Source organism: Sinohyriopsis cumingii, chromosome 15 (assembly GCF_028554795.1).
Source record: "Sinohyriopsis cumingii isolate HCF-2022 chromosome 15, ASM2855479v2, whole genome shotgun sequence".
NCBI lineage: Eukaryota > Metazoa > Mollusca > Bivalvia > Unionida > Unionidae > Sinohyriopsis > Sinohyriopsis cumingii.
The window spans coordinates 80029005-80053209 of NC_142975.1; the positions used below are offsets into that span (position 1 = coordinate 80029005).

The 24205-nt window shown below is 33.4% G+C and overlaps 1 protein-coding gene across 9 annotated transcripts in view; it reads right to left on the reverse strand.

Annotated features, from left to right (window-relative positions):
- The window catches only part of LOC149782149 (uncharacterized), a 61694-nt gene extending 38490 nt beyond the window's left edge, over window positions 1-23204 (reverse strand). For all 9 annotated transcript variants that reach the window (XR_016414261.1, XR_016414260.1, XR_016414262.1 and 6 more), the window contains exon 1: window positions 23016-23204. Coding sequence is in view for 2 of the 9 variants with exons in the window: in XM_089933588.1 (XP_089789714.1) it covers window positions 23016-23058 (43 nt within the window). In the remaining 7 variants the exon portion in view is untranslated. The remainder of the gene's footprint in view (window positions 1-23015) is intronic.
- Window positions 23205-24205: the final 1001 nt, after the last annotated feature.

Here is a 24205-nt window from a genome sequence, read left to right on the forward strand (position 1 = left end):
TAAATACTGATCGGTTCTTATTAGTTATAAATATTATCATCACACGAATTGAATGTGATCCATATAACATGTTTATCACTGCGACTAGAAATATTTTATTTGCCCCATTATTTACATGGGAATTCAGCACTGCAAACATGTTTGTTTTTTTAAAGAATAAAGCCACCAACATTGATTTTAAAACAAAAGGTTTGCTAAATAATCAGTAGAGTATTATAATAAATCCGACAGGTCATTCAAAAATGGATTAAAGAAGACAACTAGTGTTTCTCATTGTTTAGAAATAATAAATATTGCTGTTCCCATCCTTATTTCGTGATCTGAAACAAGAACTACATGACATGGAAATTGCAAACACTAACTTGAGTAAAACATGAGTTTTCCCAATAACGCGTATGTCTGACAAACATATATTTACCAATTAAATCAGTTTAGCATTATGATTTGCAGTCACGTAGCCAATGCAATGTTACCTATAATAGTAACATTCCCTGTGAAGTATACCATCTCTAGTTGACTAACACGTTAACTGAATATTTGATCAATTGATAACTATATGGTAACATGATATTGATAGAAATGAGAATTAACAATGATGGGATGAACATATTTGTTCAGTGAAGAAGAGAAGGATGATGCTAATGTTCATGTTACGACTCTATTGTCATAAATTCAGTAACAGAAGAAGGCGAAAACTAACACGTTTGTAATACTCAGCAAATACTTTATTTACCTAGAATAGAACGTGACAATGCTTTGATATGTTAATAGTCACAACAATATAATAAAAAATGACCTTTTCTAAATCTACTATATATAAAAATTATTTCAATTGATCGTGTTAGGGCTATGTATTGACCACGGCGGAACATTAACATGGTGGTAAGGGTGATATAAACGTTGATGTAATTTTGACATTTTGGCCCGTTTGGGGATGAAAGAACAAATTTATTTTCTGTGGACTTTAATGTTCATGTTTAAGAAATTAAACCTGTTTTATTCACTACATGGCCTGATACACAACACACGCACTTCACCAGTGAAGCAAGTTCATACTTTCTTAAAAGTAAAACAAAATTGGGCTTCTGGCAAAGCTCTAATGCAAATGTCCGTAAAGCAGGGTATTAATTAAATCTACATGAACAGTCTGTTTCGGATTTGATAGGCACATGATAATTTATGATGCAGGAAAAAACTAAGTCGTGTATGATAGCAGACAGGATACAAGTAGAAGTTGCGAAAACAATTCTATAAAGGTTCAAAAGGATTATTTTACAGGAAATGGTCTGATCACAATATATTAAATACGGTAGTTCCATCCATTAATTTAAGGTTGGTACATTGCACAAATATTAATTAGTGTTCTGATCCATACAGCAATTTATTGACATTTTAATAGGAGTGGATAAATAAAAAGATGGCGAAATTGACAAATTCGGTCCTTATTACAGCTCAGTGATGGTCGTAAATAGGTAATGATCACTAACATACATTGTTAAAATCAAACATACCCGCATACAACCAAAATGAACTAGAGATAGTGGAGTTAGATGACACACATAAAAGTGCCCTTTCCTTTTTACATCTAGCCCTTCAAACATAATGAAGGAGTAAAAGGGGAGTTAACTAATAGTAACTAGCATGTATATTTACCATCATCAACCATAAACATACAAACTGGTGTAATGCCATTTTAGAATCACTAGATATTTAATATATAATACTCACACACTTAGGGGGCGCCATCTTACAAATGGCAAGATAGAAACGTGGTTGAGACCTTTCTCAATTAAAAAATAGGTGTAAATATTGAACTATGGCGGGCTAGAATTGGCAGGTGTGTACAGCCAAGAAAGGTGGGTGAAAAAGAGAATGCATGTGTTTAGGATAGGAACATCATGTATTTATGTTACTTTAAAGTTTTCGCTTATCAGGGTAGGGAACCCTACATTTGCCCAGCAATCAACTTTATCAAAGGATATTAACGAAGTTCTGACAAGCATTCGAGCAGAAATGAAAACCATGAACAAAAGTTACACTGAACTCCACCAGAAAGTTAATGATCTTTTCCATGATTTAATGCACGAAAATAAGGAACTTTGAGAAGAAAAAAATTAAATCAGGGAAATAGATGGACACAGCTCAGGCACAATCTAAACGAAATAATCAAATTGTCCATGGTTTGTCTGGTACAGCTAACGATAGATGGGATGAATGTGAGAAGAAACTCTAAACCGTTTTACAGGACATCTTCATATCGACGACGCGAGAGTTATTCCATTCGTGAGGGCACATGGATGTGGTCCAAATACCAAGGCTCTTAGAGTTATTCACTGATTATAACCAAGTTTACTATATGTAAGGACAGAGACCGTATACTACAAACGGTACAAAAAGCAATCAACAAACAGCAGATACCGTGTGACAGACGATTACTCAGCGTACTGGAGACGAAGAGGAAATTTCTCTGAGTTTACTACGAAATAAAAGAAAAGGGACCGATTTGCAACAATCAAATATAATAAACGGATTATCGAAGGGCATTTGTACATTTATGACTTTGAGAAAGAGGACGTTTGTTCAGTTGGCACGGAGCGAACATTACAGCAGAGAAACTAACCAGCACTATGCGTAGGGTGAATCAACCCGAATGATGAGATATTCGTGTAGCAAATGTAACCAGTGAGGAATAGGATTAGGGAGCAGGTCAAGGCCACAATAATGTAAACAATGACAATACTTTATGCAGAATACGCATTTCTTTTTCGAAGGACTTAAAAAACACAAATATTGCTTTGAATTTGTTTCTTATTTTAAGCAATTCGTCATAACAGCTTTCTCGAGACGTGTTGCGATGCACGAAAGGTTTCATACTTTTTGAGGAAAAAAGCTTTTAGTTCTGTGCATAAAAAAAAATATCATTGGTTGGAACTCGGGTGTAAATGTATTTCTAAGACGAATCTAGTAGACGGTATAGTGTCAAGAATATGCAGTGATATACAATAATATTTATAAAATAGTTTCAGTCAAGTAGCATTGAACCATAATATTAGATAATTTCTACCAGGAAATACGTTTAAAATATCACAAATTGAGAAAATAAATTTCGATATGAATTTTAATAAAAAATATATTTTCAAAGTAGATTTATGTGTAATATTGAATTCTCATGGAAATGATACTAAGAAGCGTAGTAGCTTGTGTCTTGAAATATGCATTGTTTTGTCCAAGTGTTGTGAAGCAGGATACCTCACAGTGAGTTTTGAGTTGAATGGTAATATGCCTGTTCAAATGTATCTACATGAATAATCTGAAGAAATAATGACAAAAAAACATGTTCAAGCTTTACTGTCTCAAGGAGGTCGCATTCATTACATAGATCCAGGACGATTTATCAAGACATAGGATTACTTATATTAAAACGATTATATATATATATATATATATATATATATATATATATATATATATATATATATATATATATATATATATATATCAGTGAAAGTCATTTTATTTTCAAATTATCTGATACTATTACTTTTGATGTATGCTAATTAGTATTGTTATTTTCAGTCTCTTCACAGACTTTTTTGCTGCATCTTTGCTTAGGCCCCATTTTATGATCCTGAATACTAATAGTTAACACCGCTCCGGTAGCTTAGTGGTTAGAGCGTCCGCCTTGGATGCGGGAGGTCTTGGGTTCAGTCCCCGGCTGAGTCATACCGAAGACTTACAAAAATGGTACTAACAGCTGCCTCGTTTGGCTTTCAGCATTAAGAGGCTAGTGTTAGGACTGGTCTGCCTGGTGTCAGGATAATGTGACTGGGTGGGAAATCATGCTACATGTCTGCGGGATGATGCCCCAGTGCTAGACATCACTATAAACTGTCACAATGCAGACATCGTAGCGATATGACTGAGAAAAAAAACCGTTAAAGTTACGTTAAAAATCTAAATCACAACCACAAACAACTAATAGTTAAAATAGCCTTATTACCAGATTATCACTTTTAGTTTTAATAAAGTAACAACATCTCTAGCGTTTGATCCTTTATCGTGCTTATCATACTCTTTTTTTCTTTCAAAGTCGAAACAATACTGCTTATCTTGAAGAAACTGTACATACTATTGCTTTCTTTTCTTAGAGTCCCCTGGTCCCTAACAATTTATTGTACAAGTGTTGATGCTTTCGAGTTTGCTACTTCAAAATGATCGTTAATGCGATTAAAGCTCATGGCAAATGCTGGATCTAATATGTGCAGAGATTCTATTACACAAGATAAAAGCTGTAGATCAATTAATAGATAATTATGTAGTTTCAATAGTGACCTTGTATGTAAGTTTATATACAAACTTCAGATAAGTACGAAATGAATATAAAACAAGAAACAGGCATACCTAACTATTAAAGTCACATATTGCAAATACTGGCAACGTCGTTTGCTTACAACATGATCATTATTGAAATTAATGGCTTAATCATATTGGCATATTGAAAATGTATATTATTTCTTAATGCCAGAAAAGTCAAGGTACAGCAAAGTTGAACCAGTTTGATTTCAATAAGGTAAATAACTATATATCATGCATGTATACAAATGTTTACACGTATTAAAACCTCAAATTGCTACTTTAATTAATTCACGCGTGAGAAAGGATATTATATCCTACAATCTCCTTATGTATATTTTAGTAAATTCCATCTAGTGAGTCTAACATGTAGGAGTATATAATTTGTGAGCTTTTGTTTTTTCTTTGTATTTTGTGTCATGCATTTGTAAGCTATTTATCTTTGGCTCAACATTTTGGGGTAACAAACTGAATTTGTGCCTTACACACACACACACACACACACACACACACACACACACACACACACATATATATATATATATATATATATATATATATATATATATATATATATATATATATATATATATATATATATATATATATATGGGGGGTGTCGGTATGTAGATAGATGTGAAATGAAAAGAAGAGATTGTTGTACAACTACGAGAACTGAAGAAGATGAACCATTTGGACATAAATTATAAAATAGCTGAATTATTTGATGGATGCATGAATAGAAATATGAACATATAAGTAGACAGAAACATAACGTGTCAGACAGATAAATAGCTAGATACCTGTTCTTGGAAAGAGAAGGAATTTAAATCTTATGAACCTGTAGTTGATGTGGTAAGGCACAAAATGAAAGAAAGAGTGAATGTTCTAAAGAATGAAAATGAAAGATGAAGAACAAAGTGTGACGGAATTAATTATGTTACGGAGGAAAAATAGAAACAGAATGAAAGTTGGCTAGTAATTTAAAGAGCAATATGTAAAATAAACAACGGTATCTAAAGAATGAGACTTTGAGAAACTTTTGATACGTTAAAGCCTATTGGTAATGCACAACTCAGAAGACGTTGGTGGTGATTCTACCCTGTGAATAAATCGCTAAACATTATGATATTAGTGATGTCCAATTTCTTTCGGTTAAATATATAGTAACATTTAACAGTGAATGTGTGAAAGAATAGCTTATAATTAATAAAATTTCATAATTATTGTGTTCACAAACGTCGCTTCTGTGTACAGCAATATGGAATCTTTATGTATTGAAAAATTAAGGTCACTGACACTTATGGTTAATCCATATGGCGGCGAGAAGAAGTGGATTTTGTATGATACTTGGGATATTTTCTGCACATAATATTGACCAATAATACTAATGTGGTGAGCATGAACATCATTGATAGTAGTTTTTAAATATTAATACGGAGGCTTATTTTATCCATTAGCAGCATTTTATTATAGAGAATATGATACAATTGTACACGCATTTTGGTAATAATAATAATGACTCAATTTTCAGTATAAAACATTAAGATATTCCCAAAATGAACAGGTTAGGGTTAGGTGTATAAATTTAAATCTTGTTGACCATAATTGTTCATTTAGTTGTCTATATTTTATTAATCAATGAATATTGAATTTAAACTCTAACTGTTTTCATTCTATCCTTGTAATAACTGTACAAAATGTAAGAATTGGGTCTAATAACTTCACTATAATTTAAACGGCTTGAAGTGTGACGAGGTAAAATATTTTAGACTGTGTAAATAATACACCAAACAATATCACAGGAGCAAACAGCTTAATGGCTTTGCATAGTGAGCCATCAACTTAAATTTCGAGAATTACACACATTACAACATACAACAAACATCGTGCACTGTATTCAATCCTACCCATCTTAACTTGCATCTTAAACTACAGTATGAAAACAATTTAGATGACTGTTTTCAATATATATATATATATATATATATATATATATATATATATATATATATGGGGGTGTTTGTCCCTGTATGCTGTTGGAGGTAATTTATATATATAGTGGATGACAGTTACTAGGTCAACTAGCTCGAAGCCATATACACCATTGTTTGGCACATGACATTTCGTGTAATTATCATAAAGCGATATTTAAATATAACATTGTTGTTTCTTGCGCATCACTTTGACATGCATTATTTGAATATTATACCACCAGACCTACTGATTTCAAAAACACCCCTTGTGTATGCAAATGATATTCGGTATATCGACAATAACTAATTTACCAAAGTTTCATGGAAAATAATAGCATTAACTATTTTTTCACAAACACGAGAAATGTTACTAAATCACTACTAACATCTATATAACTAGCTGTACAAATAAAAGTCATCCATTTCCTTACACGAGACCTAACTGACATATCGTACATTCTATTATAGATAAGCACATGTATATATACATAGATACATGTTATATTCACCTTTACACAATACTTGTTTCAAATTGAAAATTAGTGACAATTGGAACATCCAATAAACCTGATCCACGAACTTTTTTCAAACGTATACAACTGTGTAAATTTTGCATGATCCGTTTGTTATTTTTTTAAAATGTGTCTTTTTTTAAAATGAAACGATATTTTTGTTTGTGGGGTGTGCCTACTCGAGCATTAGCCGAAGCACATACCACAATAAAAATAAATCTCAATCTTAGAAGAAAATTTAACATCTGAGGCTTCTTTAGGATGATTAATGCCAGAAACTTTGTATTATATTTATGTGGTATTAATAACGAAGGACTGATAATTACTGAAGTCTTAAACTTCGGCGGATTAATACGGGACTACACGCAGTGAAGGTATGAAACTATAAGGAAGCAAATGAGTCATTTCATATTATGCATATCGAGAATGTTTAGGAATTGTATTTGCTGTTAACAGTAGTGACCACAACTGTACTTTATTTATGGAACGTTTGATAGCCACTGGCATACAGGTATGCAGGTAATGTGACTTTCAGTCATGGGACTGGGTTGACTAGAAGACCAAAATGGCAGCCTCATTCATATGACATGGTAATGTTTATCAAATGCATTGTACGCTTAGCTCACAGTATATAATAAATGTAATAGTTCGATATTATTTCAATGCCATGATCTGTTGCGAGTAAACTGCAATATCAACTGGCCTATTTAAGCTCTTTTAACTACCTTGTTCGCAGACAGATTGATACTTTGAACCATTGGTATATAAATCGATCAGTTTAGAGATATAGTGAGAAAACCGAAACTAGACGAACCTTGCTAATCACTGATATAGTTGCACAAAGAAAAATAGACAGGGAAAGACCGAAAAATTAAAAAATAAGCGAAGTTAGAGAGAAAAAAGACACGTTCAGAGAGGAATATTAGTGCAAAATACAAATGGCGAGAGAGAGAAAAAGATTCGAACATTTTTTCTTTTGGTGGGTTTAACATTTGAACGGCATTTTAAACAAAATGGTTGCCTATATCATACTGACAAATTGAGAGCTCAGTGCCTTCTGCAAGGACATACCAAAGGAGCTTATTCATGATTGCCTATAAGAATATCAAATCTTTGGATTAATTTTCCGCACTATACAAACTAAACTACTGCGTCTCTAATATGGAAATTAGATTTTCAGAAATGTAACCACTCTTGCCAGTTTTTCTCTGATTTGTTTGCCGTATAATTTCTAAATTTCCAATATAGTAATCACTTATGTGTCCCAACTCATGCTGTTTGTTTCTCTTTCCTTCCCTCTCTATCTCTCTCTCTCTCACACAAATACACACGCGCGCGCGCACGCACACACGCACATATATACTATCCAACTTAAATTTATATCCCTTAAGATTTCATATGCTCAAACTTCCAATCATTGCTTTATTCGTTTACTTGTTCAAGAGTTGAAACAAGATATGTCTCATTAAACAAACTACAACAAAAACATTATTCCTTCAGTTTAGCTTGATATAAAATATATATATCTTTTATTGGCCCAGAAAATTACACTGATGAAAGGGTTGCAGTATTGGATTCACCCGTGTACAAAACTTTGTATGATATTATAACTGTCTAAGCAAATAAACCAAGCTTTGGAACATTATGTCGTGTTCTTGTCCAAGTTAGGAGAGAGAGATTGAAAGAGAGAGAGATTATGTGCTACGAGGTTCAATATGAAATTATATTAATATTCCTTTCTGTTAAAAAAATGGTCCAATCATCAACTGGACGAATATATTGTTTTCCTGCTCAGCGTTATAGCTTCTCTTTGAGTCGTTTCTCTGCATATAGCTTGCTGCATCGAAACACACTTATGTAAGTTATTCACTTTTAAAATCCTTATAACTGCACTATGCTTCTTGCTAAAATATGACACCTGGTGATGGAGATTAGAATACATGCATATACATGCATGAATGAAGATCTTTATATGCACCAATAATAAAAGGTTTAATATCTATCTGCCTCTTGCCTGTTGAATATAACACATACAATCTTTCCTTTAGATAAATTATAATTTTGTTTATGAACATATTTAATAGTAACCGATGAGACAAAATCGGCCCAAATCATCTGAATTATATATATTACATGTACTAAGAAGATGGCACATGGGTTCAAGGAACTACCTACAGCACAATATGTATTAACTATTATGCAAAATTTAAATATCATTGTATTCCTCGTGATAATTCGATGTAACATCTTTTCTGTGTTCATGAGCCTTCCCCTATATTGTAACCATATTTATGGATCTAACAAGGTATATACATAAAAGTGTGAAACCAAACCCTTTAAAAATATAGTTGTAAAACTATTTGAACAATAAATTTTGTTTTCTGCCATATATTTATAAATTTTTATTACTGTCTCACACGATATATAATCTTTTATTTCTATATGGTATCTCGTCTTATAATATCAATATTTATATTATTTGAAAGTTCATTTAACTTTATAGACTCTGTTTTCCGGATTTATATCAAAGTTATTACATTGTTCATTGCGAAATTTTATTTTCAGTTGCTCTCTTTGACCCGTCATCCCTAATTAACACAGGCATCAGTTTGCTAATATAAATTATATTTGTCAAGGATGCAGCAATACTATGAAACGTTTATCAATCCATTTTGCTCTTGAACTGATTATAACCCTTTCATGATTTTCTCCTATGTTTCATAACTCTTCCTGCTTCCTGCTAAGTTTCTGAAAGTATCTAACCTTTCAAACACTTTGTCTTGTAATGTACCATAGTCCTAAATTAGGCATAAGAAATCGTTTTAAGCATCATATCTAATAATAATGATTTAAATAATAAATGATTATTTCTTGCAAATGGTATCTGACCTTCAACATGTTAATTCTGAAATATGTTTCCAGCATATTATTCCACAAATAATGTACATATTGTTTAACTAGATCTGTGACTTCTAAGTCTTTACAAGGTCCTCTTGGTACTTGTTTGGAATTCAAATTGAACAATCACAAGAGAATGATCTGTTCTGCACCCATGTTTGATTAAAGCCACATCACGTCCATTAATATATGTTCTGATACACAAATATTAACTGATTTGTTTCAATTACCTCCAAATATCAGTTCTGTCAAATTCATGACATAGATACGGGACGTTTTTCTCTTGCCTTGGAATTATTGAAACGCAAACAAATATACTGGTAGAATCATATATATTCGATTTCATTGTAAGATTAAAATTACCTGCCAAAAATTAAATTTTCTTTATGATGATTAAATGTGTCTTTTAATATAACTTCATAGACATTAGATATATCATAGTTTGGGTCTTATTTATTTATTATATTAATTTAGCGATCCTAAATATTAATATCTAAACTATAGTGTTATTGGAGTGAATGTGACCACTAATTATTATTTCGTACAATAACAATACCTATAGCAATAGATGTATATCAACTAACTAAATCATATCATCATGTTGACCTATCACATTTGTCTAAATTGCAACAAAATGTTTATCTTGCAAAATGTATATACAGCCGTGTTTTCTTCAAATAAATTCGAACATCCATTAGCGTCCACAAATCAATTTATTATACAGCTCCAGTTGGCTACTACAAGAGGGTCTTGATTGTGTATGCTAGGTATAATATATGCTGAAATTCTGTTTTGAAAGGTAAGTTGTTGTTGGTGTTGTTGTTGTAAGGCTTAACGCCATTTATCAGCACAAGATAGGCTATACATGGCGGCCAGTATTAATGGTGGAGGAAGAACCCGGAAAACCCCCGGAAAGAACCACCGACCCACCAGAAGCTACTGGCAAGCTTTCTCACATAACCACATTAGCCGAATCCGAGACTCGAACCGACGCAGACAGAGGTGAGATAGCAGTGAAACGTAACGGTGAGCGCTTTAGACCACTTGGCAACTCGGGGCCCCTAAAAGGTAAGTAAAGCTGTAGCGAAGTACCAGATATATTTGAAGCATCAAAAGTGACCTTCTATATAAATCTATACATAAATTTCAGATCATTAAAGATATCAACACCAAGCAGAAAGCCAATGACAAACAAGAAATTGCTAAAAGACATACCCATCCCTTCAGTTAACATGTTGCAATTGTCTTCTGCCTAAAATACGAAAACCATTGCAATTTATGGCTACGTCCGATAGACCTGTTTATAATGTGCATAATTCTTGAATTCCCAAATGCCATGGAATGTATCCCTCTAACTGAGAAACGAGGGAATTTCCATAATATTGTTGTTATTAAAGTAGTCACTAGCAGACTTTGTGGAACGCATGAAGTCACTACCTTTGGAGCACTCCCGAAAACGAACGGACTCAAACAGAATGCAGCACCATTTAATTCGAAGTAAAGTATTCGAACGTCTTTCGAAGCTAACATCTTGATTATTTAAAAAAATGGTTAACGTCAGATATAGTTTTAACACATCATTTCAAAGAGCTTTTTAACAAATCATTTCCTTCTTTCCAAACTTTAATTTAGTTGGTAGAAGAGTGAAATTTATGAAAGAAAGCTGCATTAGGGCTTTACTATCTAGCCAGTCAAGGTAAACCTGAGTGAAAAAATTTGTGTGGACTAAGGGAAATAACTCCAAGAGTACCTACGTACAGGTATATTCCAATGTATGATATTTTAAGATATTAAAGCCTCAAACACAGCACAGCATCAAAATATGCTTCAAGGATTGGATTGGGCCCTGTTTAAAACTGAACAGTATGTTGGCTTGTCCAGAGCAGATTTTATCCTGACTGTAGATGCATCAATTCAACAAGGAAAGATGTAGCTACTTTGTAAATATTTTAAATGAGTAATTGCATTGTAATCCATCAAATAGAAAAATCGTCTTTGTTCTTTCTGCTGTGCTTTTTAAATTTTGCACTTTTTGAAGTTTTTCTGTTTTTTGTGATGGTGAGGCTCCTTTTTATTTTATTTATCTTATTTTAAAATATACAAATATAAATGTTAATATAAATATAAGAATGTTAATTTGTCATATAACTTATTCGTTTCTAAACCAGCGAACATATATATTTCTAGAAGGATTGTTTTCATATTATATTCAACTTGATTTTGCTCAACTTGTTTTTGCTACTCATTAAAACATAGATGTTTGAAATGGTGTGGCCTTTCAAATAAAGGACCAAATATTGATGTAGACCATCACTGATGCTTCAGTAACAACTGCCATGTGGCACAAACACACACACACACACACACACACACACATAATTAGAGCGATCATTGTATGCACGTCTATTGTTTGCTTTTATTCACGCTTCTGTCGAAAACAACAACTTCTGTTGTGATACTCTATTGGTGTATTAAATTTGCTATGGAAGTTTTAGCATCTTCATGTATTTGGCATTTCACCCTTAGTAAGAGCTCGTTCTTTGTCTCAAAACACCCGATGCTTTCTTTCTATATATATCACGCCTAATATGTGTGCATACTGTCTCGCAATAATACCTTAAAATCATTTTCTACTATCGAATATTAAAATACGGAGAATGCTTTGTCTGTATCAAGTTAGTCAGATGTTGACAAACCTATGGCACCGTTGAAACTGAGGGCATATGGGACGGAATGAATGACTGTTTCGGCTTGTTGTAAATGTTTCTTTCAACTATTTCTCTATTGCAGACCTGTATACCACTGAAAATTCATTCCCTTATATGAGAGATGTATCTCAAGCGTGGATAAAACATTTTGAGAGCAGCTTGTTTACAACTTCGTAAATGTTTCCAAATAAATTTCAAATGTAATTACTGATGTCAAAAATGTTGATCGTATTTTCTACAATTGTAAAACTACTATTGTGATTTTAATTTTTAATTTATTTTTATATCTAGAATATGCTATTGGCTGAGTGCAATCTCTAACACTGGCGAACGCGAGCATGACCGAAAATAACAAGGTAGTTATAACTTTAAGTTACTATCAAATACCTAAGCAGAAGTATGCAAATAATGTACTTTAACTGTAATTTCAGCCTGATATATAAAATACAATCAGTTGTAAACTTTCATTAGTGTTTTTCTGCTGCTAACAGCAAAAGCAAAGGGATAGTATTGCTAATTAAGAGAGAACAGAGTTTAATCAACAAGCATTACTCCAAGTTGGAAGATTAATATACTGTTGTGTGGGACACTAGTAAGCTTATAGAGTGGCACATCAACAAAATCTAATAATAAATGGCCACTTAAATTGGCCATATACATATAATAGTCTATATCATCTAACAGATGATTTTCTTTCTAGACTCCTTTTCACCTAAACTGACTTCAACGATTCCTGAAATTTACAAAATGATTGTACATACTAAGATAAGATTCATTACAAATAATAACAATGGAAGGTTCAGTTCTTTGTATGAAGCATTTCAAATGATTGACTTCTAATTACGTACATAGAAGAAAACATAACTCTAGCTAAGTTTAGCCTGTCCATCAAAGTCAGTATCTTGTGCAGTTAAATCAGGATGAATATCTGAATAAGATTTATGCTTTTACTTCTATCACTATGACTGATAAGTTCATCTAAATATTTGGTTATGCAAAGTAACATGAATGTTCATTTCACCGGACTGCTAAACAATGATGGTATATAAATCCATCGAATTCTCTAAAGCGTATATAATCTTGTGATTTTCAAATACTTTGAAGAATGTGTGCCGATATGTAATGCAATGTGTTTGAGTGTCTGTACTGAAATAGACAAAAATCATTAAAATAAGAGAGCAGACCTTGACACTTACAAAAAAGCAAGCAAATACATAATAACAAGATTATGTTCGAAAATATATTAAGCTAAAATCAAATCTTTACTTTCGTCTGCTTTAAATAGTTCTAACTACAGGGTGAAACAGGCGGTAACCTCAGCTGGTGGGTGTTAGATTTATCTGTTCTGGTATTTACAACCTTTCAGCAACATTTCCTCATCTATTGTGCGTTTGTCAGCGTTAGTGTTTGAAAATAAATTTGGGTGTTGGATTGTAAGTATGAGTTTTAGTGACCATACTCTACTTTCTTTCTTCCGTTTGTGTGTTTATATGTGTGAGTGTTCGTAAATACTATATGTGTGGGTCTGTTAAAATAGATGCTATTCCTCATAACACTGTCACATACTTTATATCCTCCTTACCAATGAGCTTTTAAGTGCGCGCCCGTGTGTGATGCGAGTGTGTGAGTGTGTTTGTGTGTGTGTGTGTGTGTGTGTGTGTGTGTATGATAATCTTGAAAGAAACAATTCGCATTAAAAGCCAACATTTGCGAAACCATAGAACGGAACAAAAATATACTGTTATGGTATCTCTTGCCCAAACAACTGCTATGTGTGGTCAGACACACGAGAAGCAAAATAGACTGTCTTGTCAGACATGAAGCACTTTTAGAGATGGTGTTATAAACAAGCATATAGTTGCCGGCTTTTAGACTTGGCTGTTCACTAAGGGTTAGTAATGACCAGTATGAATATGTCTTGATCAATAACATAGTGTCATGGTCAGCAAAATCTTTGTATTAGTAATCACCACATATTCCCTGCCTTCCTTCATCTCTTTGTTTGTATACATCGCTGTTTGTCTTTAAACATTGTGTTGGTGACTTTACCTATAACCAACCTTTCCCCATCCATTTGTTTATATGTATGGTGCTTGTCTTTACAATATATGTTAGTGACAATTTCCTATCCCCCACTCCCTTCACCATTTTGCTTAAATAGTGTAATTTAGATTACAAACATAAGTCATTGTTTATAATAACGCCTATTCTGTTTCGTTACTTCGTCCTATGTTTCAATACTTATTGTCAGCCATGCTTTGCTCAGTTCAAAGATAAGGACCTCTTTTTTAAAATGATCGCCATAGCTTAAAAAATGATGTTTGTCATTTAGAACTGGTTATGACCAGTCGAAATAGGCCCTGGTCAAAGTGGCGATGTTCAGTCAAGAATGGTGTTGGTTAGACAGAATAGGCCCTTGCCAACTATAATAGGTATTAGATAGTCAGCGTGGATCCTTGTCTGCTACTAGATGTGTCTTATGTAATGACAAACTCCCACTGTGTCATCTATAATGTTAAATACCCCATATAATTCCATTAATGTTAAATTACCCTATTACACCACCATTGCGTAGTTTTGGTCGGTCTTGTAGGGATCCATACCTGTCAGAAACCGCTGATGTTATATTATTGTATGACATTATAGTCGCCTAAAGAATGTGTTACCCATATTGCCGTAAAGAACCGTTAAAGTTACATTAGGCAGGATTCTATAAGGGCGCAGGAAATGTTTATTCCGTTAGGTCTTCATAGGGTCCAAAACCCGCTAATGTTAAAGTCTCATACATTCCCATCGATCCCAAAGCTGTTAAATACCTAAATAAAGTGGCCCATAATATTAAATCTCCATATAGCCATATAATAACTCGAGTTAGGCCAGTGTGGGTATGTGAGCAAGTAGCTTCCCGTGGGTCGTGGTTCTTTCCAGTGGTTTCATGGGTTCTTCGTCTACCAGTTATGCTGGCCGCCATGTAGCCTATCTTGCTTTCAGAAATGACGTTAAAATTTCCCCACCCCACCCTTCCCTCGAAAAAAGAAACAAAATCCCGACAAAGAAACAGTGAATGTTTCATTAATATTCTGAAATGTTCAGGTTTGAATGATACACATATTTTAGTTGCTGACAAGTGTCACAGTGTTGTATATCCTTCTTCATGTATTGGTAAAGTATCTGAGCGTTGATGATGAACGAATCTGTATCTGTTATGAATATCGTCAACTTTGGTTTCAGTAACTAATAATAGAGTCAACACATCTGCAGCTTACTCATCTCGAACACATCGTATCTCTCTGTAATCAGCTAAATCTGATCCAGATCGAACACAGTTTGACCCTGATTTGTTTCCTGATTGCTACCATTGTCTCGCGAATACAAAATTGTTCATCAGATTGAGAATATCAGCTCCAAGTCATTTACTGGCTTTAACCCGAAACTCTAATCCTTTTCAGAAACACTCAGTTATGATTATTTTATAACCAGATTCATACAAGTTCTTTCATGTAAGTGTTTGAGTTACAAACCTTAAGCCTTTTTCTCAAGGAAGGGGTGGAGTGGGGTTATGTGCAATAAAAGCGATTTGCCATAATAATCCGTATGTCAAATTAAGTTTAAATTGTTCCTGAATAGATCATATTCTTCCGGAATCTTTTATTAAGAAAGTCGCAATTGAGTGTCATGTCTTGCAGTGTATTCTATTAACTCAGATAACAATTATTTTATAACAATATCCACATTTTACACACCAATCACAATCTGTTAGAATGCTATTACATTTGAAAAAGTCCAAAATACACCTTAGACATTGTTATTACTCTATGGTCATAAACTAATTAACAGAAAAGAACAAAACCCAACAACTTTTGTAAAATTCAACAAATAATGTATGTCCCTAGAGTACAAAGTGAACATTTTAAAAGACCTAACAGTATTGTGAATTAAAAAAAAATAGCCCTACATGTTCTATCACTAGTCCAAATATATGATGTTCCATTTCAATTCCAGTGATATTCCAAATAAGTCCCGATATTCAATGTATTGATGTTCCTGTAGACTCCAATAGGATAATGCATCAACGGCCTGGAATGTGGTGATGTGTTAACAGTCGTTTGATATAGCACAATAATATAATCAAATGTGTCCTTGTCTGTGTTTATTATAATTCTAAATTGATGTTCTTGTCTCAGAATATTATTGAACACTGTATAATTCTGGTGACTTATACTTTCAATACATAAATCCACCCAAAGTAAAAGGTTTACTTCAAAATCACATAGAAATATATATTTATGTATTATGTTGTTTATAAACTAAATGCTACTGATCAGGTACACAACGAACTTGATTTTGGACAAGGTGAGGTATAGAATATATATATATATATATATATATATATATATATATATATATATATATATATATATATATATATATATATATATATATATAATATACAATCATTAAGAAAAGTCCACAAATAATGCAAATTAAATATACATAATAGCATGTAGTTGAAGTTGTTTTAAAAGTTGAAATGGTGTGTAAAATCTAAATTGTGATACAGCGTAATGTTAATAAGCTTGTTCATAAAAGTGCATGAAAAAAATGTAAACTAATGCCTTGAGTAAAATTTTGAAAGCACTATTTCAATAACCGTTTTTACATTTGTTAACGACCTATGATATTGCATTGATCATCCCTACCCAAATTCGATTTTGAAAACAAAAATATGTTGTATCGAGAATTTGTAGGATCTTTCTGCAAAATGTTCGATTCTATAGTTTCGTGATTGATCCATTTTGTGGGCAAAATGTGTTTTCAACTCATTTTAACGATTTCTGGAAACTTAATGAAAACTAAGTCATTGGTTGCAAGCTGCCAAATTGTCTCATCATCCTGGCACACAGTCATGAAAATTTCCTTATACGTGTTCAAGAGTGATTATTTAATGTAATGTTTCATTGATATCTAGATTATTTATCAGTTTGTTTTAATTATTATTGGGTAATTACTGATGATTGCTAGTTTCAAGAGGGAAATAGATTGTTGCTCGTCAATTGATGATGCATGTTTTAAACATGTCTTTACATTTTAAAACTCCTAATTCAGAGAATGTTACTATTATAACGTGTTTCATAATTTGAAATAAAAGATGCTATTGCAATAATATTATACTGCTCGGTTTATTCTTGTGAATGAAAACAGATTTTTGTTTACTCCGGTATTAGAGCAAGTTTATAACAAAATGTTTTGTTTCGTCAATATTCCAGGCAAGGGATGAAGCGATGAACGTGGACCCTCACGGAGAGGTAAGTATCTGTGTTGTTTGACACCAATACTTTATACTCGTAATATGACCAGAATAATGGTATGTGCAGTATAGATAAACACAAAGTACTAGAACCATGACCCACACCTTGGAAACTAGACATATTGGGATGGACTGTTGATCTTGGCAGGGGTAAAATGGGGGCAATTTTAGAGATGGGATATTAAGAGATGCTTAGTAACTTCCAATGACATGTACATCACATGTAAGTACTTCATCCAGACAAAGTAACAGGAATCCTAACAATGCTAAGAAGCCATGCTGTTTCTAAAATCCACCAATTATTGAGCTTAGGTCTTTACCTGCAGTTCTTGAATACATTAATTTATAAAGTATTACTCATGATCTCATTGATCTTGTAATGCTCTAATCTGTATTTAGGTAGTAAAATGCGGTTCTAAGTCGATGCTTAATATTCAGAGCATTCAAATGTCCTTAAAAATATATATGTCCCACTTCCCATATCTATTTCCAACTTTATAACGGACGAAAGTAAGTGAGACAATGATGCTTGTATACATTACGTTTCTGGCGTATCACTATCATACGGAATATACTAATTGTATGGTGTCCGTACTAAAAAGATGAAAATAACGAATTGCAACTAGCCAAAAGCTCTTTAAGATAAACGTTTATCTTATCATTCGGTAGGATAGTTACTAAATATAAGCTAAATGAATCACAAAATCATTAAATATGTCATGTCTAGTCAACATATGTAAGTCATATTGTTAGTGTAAAAGGTTCTTATGCGGATATATGCGAATTGACGTAACTGGGCCAATATGTGGATATTTGTGAATTCAAATGTTTGGGGCATTTTGATGAAGTGTGGAAATTTATTATTACCGGAAATTTACGAAACTTTGATTAGTTAATAAAGGGCCATATGGTAGTTAAGATTACTGATCAGTTTGTGGTCCGCAAGCCTTAACCCAACCTCCAACCCTCCGAAACACATAATAACATATCTGGGTTGCACCATTGGGAATTTTACATAGATAGGTGGGTAGAGAGACCCATGAGAACTTTGTACAGATTGTTAATGACCAACGCTTACTCTGACTGACCCAAACCTATTATTACTTACCAGTATCTATTCTGAATGACCAGCACAGAGCTTGATAGACTGCAATTATTTGTGTTAGTGGCCATAACATAGCCCTTGTCTCGCACATTCATTTTGTTTTCATGTGTGGGTGTCTATTATTGTGAATGACCAATCCAAATCCCCTATCTTCTCCCGTCCATGTTGTTTCTGATGATGGGTCTCGAATTGTAATTGTATCTAGTACCTATTTAGTTTCTTCCTTAAATCGTTTTGTGTTTGTCAGCGTTGGCGTTGGACGGTAAACCATGGTGTTGGTTTGTAATGTGTGTTAGTGACCATCAAATAACCATACGTTCACTCAACTGTTTCTTTGTCTCTCTGCGGGAGTGTTAGTTGTTAAGAACGTTTGAGTCTATTAGAATATATGTCAGTCATGATAACTCTACGAAATGTTTTACCTCCTACTTACACATGAGTATGACAAAAGGTTTTCGAAAGTGTCTGAGGAAACTGCGTGAAGACGTAATACCTGAAAACAATATTGAATTTTGCAAGGACACGTTGTTTATAAAGCAATGATTACACATATATAAGGAATTTTACACAATTTAACATTACGTGTTATATAATATACATTTTGCAGGGTTATAACATTTTTCCTTTTATGTTTTACCTTGTACTAAATTATAAATTGCTTGGAAGAGATGAAGTCGGTACAATTTTGCCGGAGAAAACATAATGTATACATGCCAGAAAATCCGACCTTACGTCTTTCTCATTTCGTGCAAATATTCCATTATGGCCAAATTAAATTCAGATATTTCATTGCATGCAGGTTTCAGTTACTTTCGGCAATTCAATTTCATACATCTTTGTCCTATTTTACAATCTTAAAACACTTGTTTGAAGATGATCAAATTGTATTTTTGGCAATAATCCAACTCCCGTAATAGAACTTTCAGAAATTACGTTCCATAGACAAACTTTATCTATTTCTGGTCAAATGCGGGACCTCGCAGGATTTATCCCGGGCCGAGGTATACCAAAGACTTTTTAATAAAATCTTAGCAGCTACCTCGCTTCACGATCATGGTCAGCATTGTGCTATAGATAACGTAACTGGGTGTGACATGATGATACATGTCTACGGCATAATCCCCCAATAAACTGCCACACTGCAGAAATCATAGCGTAATGACTAAAATTGTTAAAACTACTTTAAAAATCAACCCAAATCACACACAAACACGATTTCTGCTACCATTACTGACTCATGATAAGAAAGGTTACGAGATAAACAGAAACATGTTCTTGGGTGTTTTGACTGAAACGCACAAGTACAACGCTCCCTAGAAAGTAGAGAAATTGTCAAGGAAATACGGTTTATATAACACAGTTTAAACAGGTATAAAGAAATGTATACGTGTTATCGTCATGCATGCTGGTCTGGATTACATTTGGCCATTTATTTTCTTATATCGTGGCCTATATTACGCTCCTAAACTACTTGTTTGAAGATCAAATTGTAGATTTGGCAATAATCGATCCCACATAATAGAAGTTTCAGAAATCATGTTCCATAGACGAACTTTATCCGGTAAAATGCGGGAAGACGTGGGTTCTATCCCTGGCCGAGTTATACCGAAGACTTATAAAAATGATTTTAGCAGCTACCTCCCTTGGCGCTCATTGTCAATATTGTGCTATGGATAATGTAACTGGGCGAGACATGATGCTACATATCTACGGCATAATCCCACAATTCCAGCCATCACACAATAAACTGCCACACTGCGGCAATCATAGCTTGGAGACACAAATTGTTAAAACTTCCTAAAAAATCCAAATCACACACAAACACTATTTCAGCTAACATTACTGACTCATGAAAAGAAAACTTCCGAGACAAATAGAGACATGATCTTGCGCGCTTTGATTGAAACGCACAAGTACAACGCACCTTAGAAATTACAGGAATTTGCAAGGAAATACGGTTTTACAACAATGTTTAAACATGTATAAGGATACATATATATGTATGTGTGTGTTTGTGTGTGTGTGTGTGTGTGTGTGTGTGTAAACGAGGGTTACCCCATTTCTCTTCTATATTTTTTGTACTTAATTGTCAACTGCTTGGAAAGATGCAGTCGGGAATTTTTTTTAAAGAACCCATAACGTATTGATACCAGATAAAAGAAAATCCTTAGTGGGAAACAATCGCCAAAAGTAATTGATCTCTTTCATACGTAACACTTTGAGCTTTAAAAAGCAATATACTCTCATGTTGCATTTCAAAACACGTTGTACCAGCTGAGACTTTGAAAGTTTTGCATACATTAAAACACTAAGTGCTGGGTTACAGAGCCTGTGTCTGAATTCCGTTTTTTTTTTTGTTAACAATAATGTACAATCGCTCACAGTCAGCATTAGAATGGTAAAGAACCAATATTATTTTCATGACCTGACAAAGTGAAAATTTATATCTACCAGTTATTGAGTATTTTAGCTGGGAAATACGATGAAAAATATAAACTCTGTCCGCATGAAGTACGTTGTCAAGTAAATACCAACTTGGTAATTTATTAGTTCTCCTTCTAATTAATCAGCAGCCTTTACTGCAGCATGGTGCATAATATGACAGACAACCTGATATGTACGATGATAGCGACATTTTTCAAAATATAGAATGCAACTCCTTTATGAATTCTAGTCATCATACAGTATCATCTGAAAAACCCCATGCAGTTCTGCCAACTTATGCTTATTTAAAGCATTATCAAGCAAATAAAAAAATGTTTTCTTCAGTGGGATCTACGGTTAATTCTTTTAATCAAAGAAGATCACTATGACTTCGCCCTTATCGTTGTCAAAGTCTCTTAGACAGACTGGTTCTAACTCTTTGTCATGATCACTACTCCTGTCTGTTGCATAACTAAATGGTCCATTTGACATGACTTCTGCTATTTTAAGTGAAGTATCTTCTGCTAAACACCTAACAATATTAGATGATTTTGTTCTTGCACATCCATATTTTCTGCATTTTTGGAATCAGGAATTATCCGTTTGACCAACGGACCAATGTAGTCTTCTACCGCTAGGGATAGTCCGTGTTCTATTAAGAACATGGTAGATAACGCATCTGCATTTATACAATTCGTGTCCACAATTTAGTTCTGCTCTAAATAAGAAATTACGTATTGGAGTTAGCAAAACGTTTTAATTCAATGTTTCTTTGTTTTATCACCATGACCAATATTTAGATCCTTTCCACGAAGCCTGCTAGGGGCAAGAAGCTGCCCTATATTGAAACGCTGTATTGCGTAATTCATGTATTCATCTCTGAATCGGGCTTTCGTCTTTCCTAATCCATATGTGAAATTATTTTAAAACACACGCATTGCCTAGAATAAATCTGACTTGACTTTTAGCGCTAAATATCCACAGACTGGTTTTGTACTAAATATGAATTAAAACAAAGAATCTGCGATCAAAGATTAAAAGTTAGAAAACCGGTATGTTTTCTCCTAACTAAGCCATTCAACTGCTATAAATAGAAACGGAGGTAATACATTGAAAGTAGAAACCTGCATGTTTCTTAGAAATAGGGCAATTGCTATAAAAATAACATAATACTTTTAGGAAAGTGCATGCAAGTATTCATACAAGCGTACTCTTATGTCTTAGTTACAAGAAGCCGTCTGTTCTAGGATATGATATGTGAGATTAATGTGATGTTAATAAGAATGAGAAAACAAATTAATTTTTGGGAGGGGGATATACACAAAAAAAAAACGCGTAACCCGAAAACAGTTACGTGTAAGGCATAATTTAGTGAGAGAAAAAAACGTAATGGTTACGCCAAAAGCGTAATGTTTAGCGTGTATGTAACCGGCATCCATCGCCTTGCCTGCACACACACACACACACACACACACACCAGAGCATATTTCATCACAACTAAGCACACATCAGCACAAATGATGCGACTGAATCAGTGTTGTATGCATTCGTGTGTAGCATACACACTCGCATAACTACCTAGTAATTAATTCTCATCTATCTACAAAGTCATTCCAGATTCCTATGAAAGAAATCAAGGTGTATAGGATTAAGTATAGAGAATTATAAATATACATCAGACAGAACGGAATGTGCTCTCGCTTGATTATATAAAACATAACATGTTCATACCAGAAAAAGAATCATCCGTCTGCACGTCTTCCTTATTGCACATAAAACTTCAAATGTGTAGAAAATGAACAAGCCTCAGTGGGTAGTAATCGACAAAAGTAATATATATCCATCATGCTGAAAATTTACAAACCCATAGCTTTGTTTAGATCTCTAGATTACTGTTTTCAATCGATTTTCCTATCTTGTTGTTTAATTTTACTATATTGACCACTTGTTCACGTGTGTGATAAATCTCCACGTATCTAATCAATATGTTTTGGCAAAAATCCAACCGTCATGATATAAGCTTCAGAACGTATGTACCATAGACAAACTGTAACTAATTTCTACTACCATTACTCGCTCATGAAAATAAATCGTACGAGAAAACGAAAGGTTACCATATTATTACAATATGATCTTAAGTGTTTTGGCTGAAACGCACAAGCATACTGAATCATTTAGAAGATTTACAATTTTGCAGGGATGATACAACAACGTTTAAATATGTATAAAGAATTTTCCATCTCGTACGTTTATGTGTTTTGTATATCCATTTTACAGGATTATAACATCCTTTCTCTTTCATACTTAACTTTTACTAAGTTGTAAAATATTTGGATGAGTTGATGTTGGTAAATTTTGAGAAAATAATTTTTCATTATAACGGGAGAAAGCTCGGTGTATACATACGACTGAAACGAGAAATTCGACAGAACGTATTTGCGTTGCGCAGAATTACATTTGTATGTACAAATGTGATATAGATATAGCCCGTTAGGGACAGATGACAAAAGTAATTGATATGTTTCATTCAAACAAATCTCGTCACATATCTGTAGGAGCATGTATATAGGCCTGGATTACTTCAGAAAATTTCTTTCTTATCTCGTTTTTGTATATTTTAACACTCAAACACCTGTATGAATAAGTACTTGCACCTTGTTTCATTTGTTTTGGCAATATTCCAACCGTCATTATAGAAACTTCATAAATTATCTTGCCTACGCCAGCTCTGTAATTTCTGATACCGTTATTTACCGAAGAAGATAAATGTTAAAGATCTAAATATAGAGATTACGTTAGCTTTAGTAGACTATGTTCTAAATGCGAATTGTTCAGGTCACTACAATATACATGCATACATTTTGTACATTTTCAATTCATATTAATAGGTACAACATTAGGAATAAATAAATCAATCGAAT